Raw genomic sequence first — 886 nt, 5'->3', positions numbered from 1 at the left:
CCGAAAACCGTGAACCGAACCGAACCGTGGATTTTGCGAACCGTTCCTCCTTTAGTCTCTATACTCCAGTTAATGATTAATTGATTAATAAATGACTGAACTCCTAATTAATCACAATTTATCTGATTAATTGTTTCAGCCATAACAAATATAATACATTAAGTGCTCGAAACACTTTCAATCCTAAATAAACCTTTTGAACGTGGTCCTACTCGACAACACTTAGTTTGCATTTTGTCAAAAATGTAACCTGCAAATTGGTCTTTTACAGTAAAATCCAATTAGTAGAGGAAACAGGTTGGATCCCAAATTAAATTTTCTTCTTAAGTATCTTCTTTAGTTTTAGACCAACAGCAGAACCAGACATCATGATTCTCCCATCTTACCGTCACTGGGCACCCCCTGTAGCTCAATGGTGGTGGTGCGGGCCTTCTTCTTGGCCGGGCCTCCGTCAGATGAGGGCGGCTTCTGCTTTTTGTCTGCTCCTGCCAGCGCTTCGTCTGGAGCTCCAGGCTGAACCGAGGCGTCCGGTGGGGGACCGAAGGGGTTCTCCTCTGGATCCTCGACTTCGGGGGCGATAGGCAGGTACAGCAGTGCCTTGTTGTCCTCCAGCTCTTCATCACTAAAGAGACAAACATTTAAAAGTTAAAGGAAAAGTCCGCTCATATTCACAATTCAAACTTTTGAAAGTACTTTAAATATGAAATAACTACATACTGTGTTTAAATTCAGAGTAATTTTCATGTGAATGTGCTTTACTGGAGGCATCCATGTTTGTCAGAGAACACTACTGCCACTAGGGCTGGGTACCGAACGTCGGTTCTTTTATGGTACCGACCGAAATGCTTTGTCTTTCGGTACCAAGTTTTCGGTGATTGGCTGTAAC

At 42.9% G+C, this 886-nt stretch overlaps 1 protein-coding gene across 1 annotated transcript in view; it reads right to left on the bottom strand.

Moving 5' to 3' along the window:
• Positions 1-386: 386 nt before the first annotated feature.
• The window catches only part of rbbp5 (retinoblastoma binding protein 5), a gene marked incomplete at its 3' end in the record, with an annotated part of 13,223 nt that continues 12,723 nt past the window's right edge, over positions 387-886 (bottom strand). Inside the window, exon 12 of the mRNA XM_015368925.1 lies at positions 387-622. Within this exon, the coding sequence (XP_015224411.1) occupies positions 387-622 (236 nt within the window). The remainder of the gene's footprint in view (positions 623-886) is intronic.

Source organism: Cyprinodon variegatus, unplaced genomic scaffold (genome assembly GCF_000732505.1).
Source record: "Cyprinodon variegatus isolate N-32 unplaced genomic scaffold, C_variegatus-1.0 Scaffold2248, whole genome shotgun sequence".
NCBI classification, from domain to species: domain Eukaryota; kingdom Metazoa; phylum Chordata; class Actinopteri; order Cyprinodontiformes; family Cyprinodontidae; genus Cyprinodon; species Cyprinodon variegatus.
Note: the sequence above shows the minus strand (reverse complement) of the source record. Positions and strands in the feature narration are given on the sequence as shown.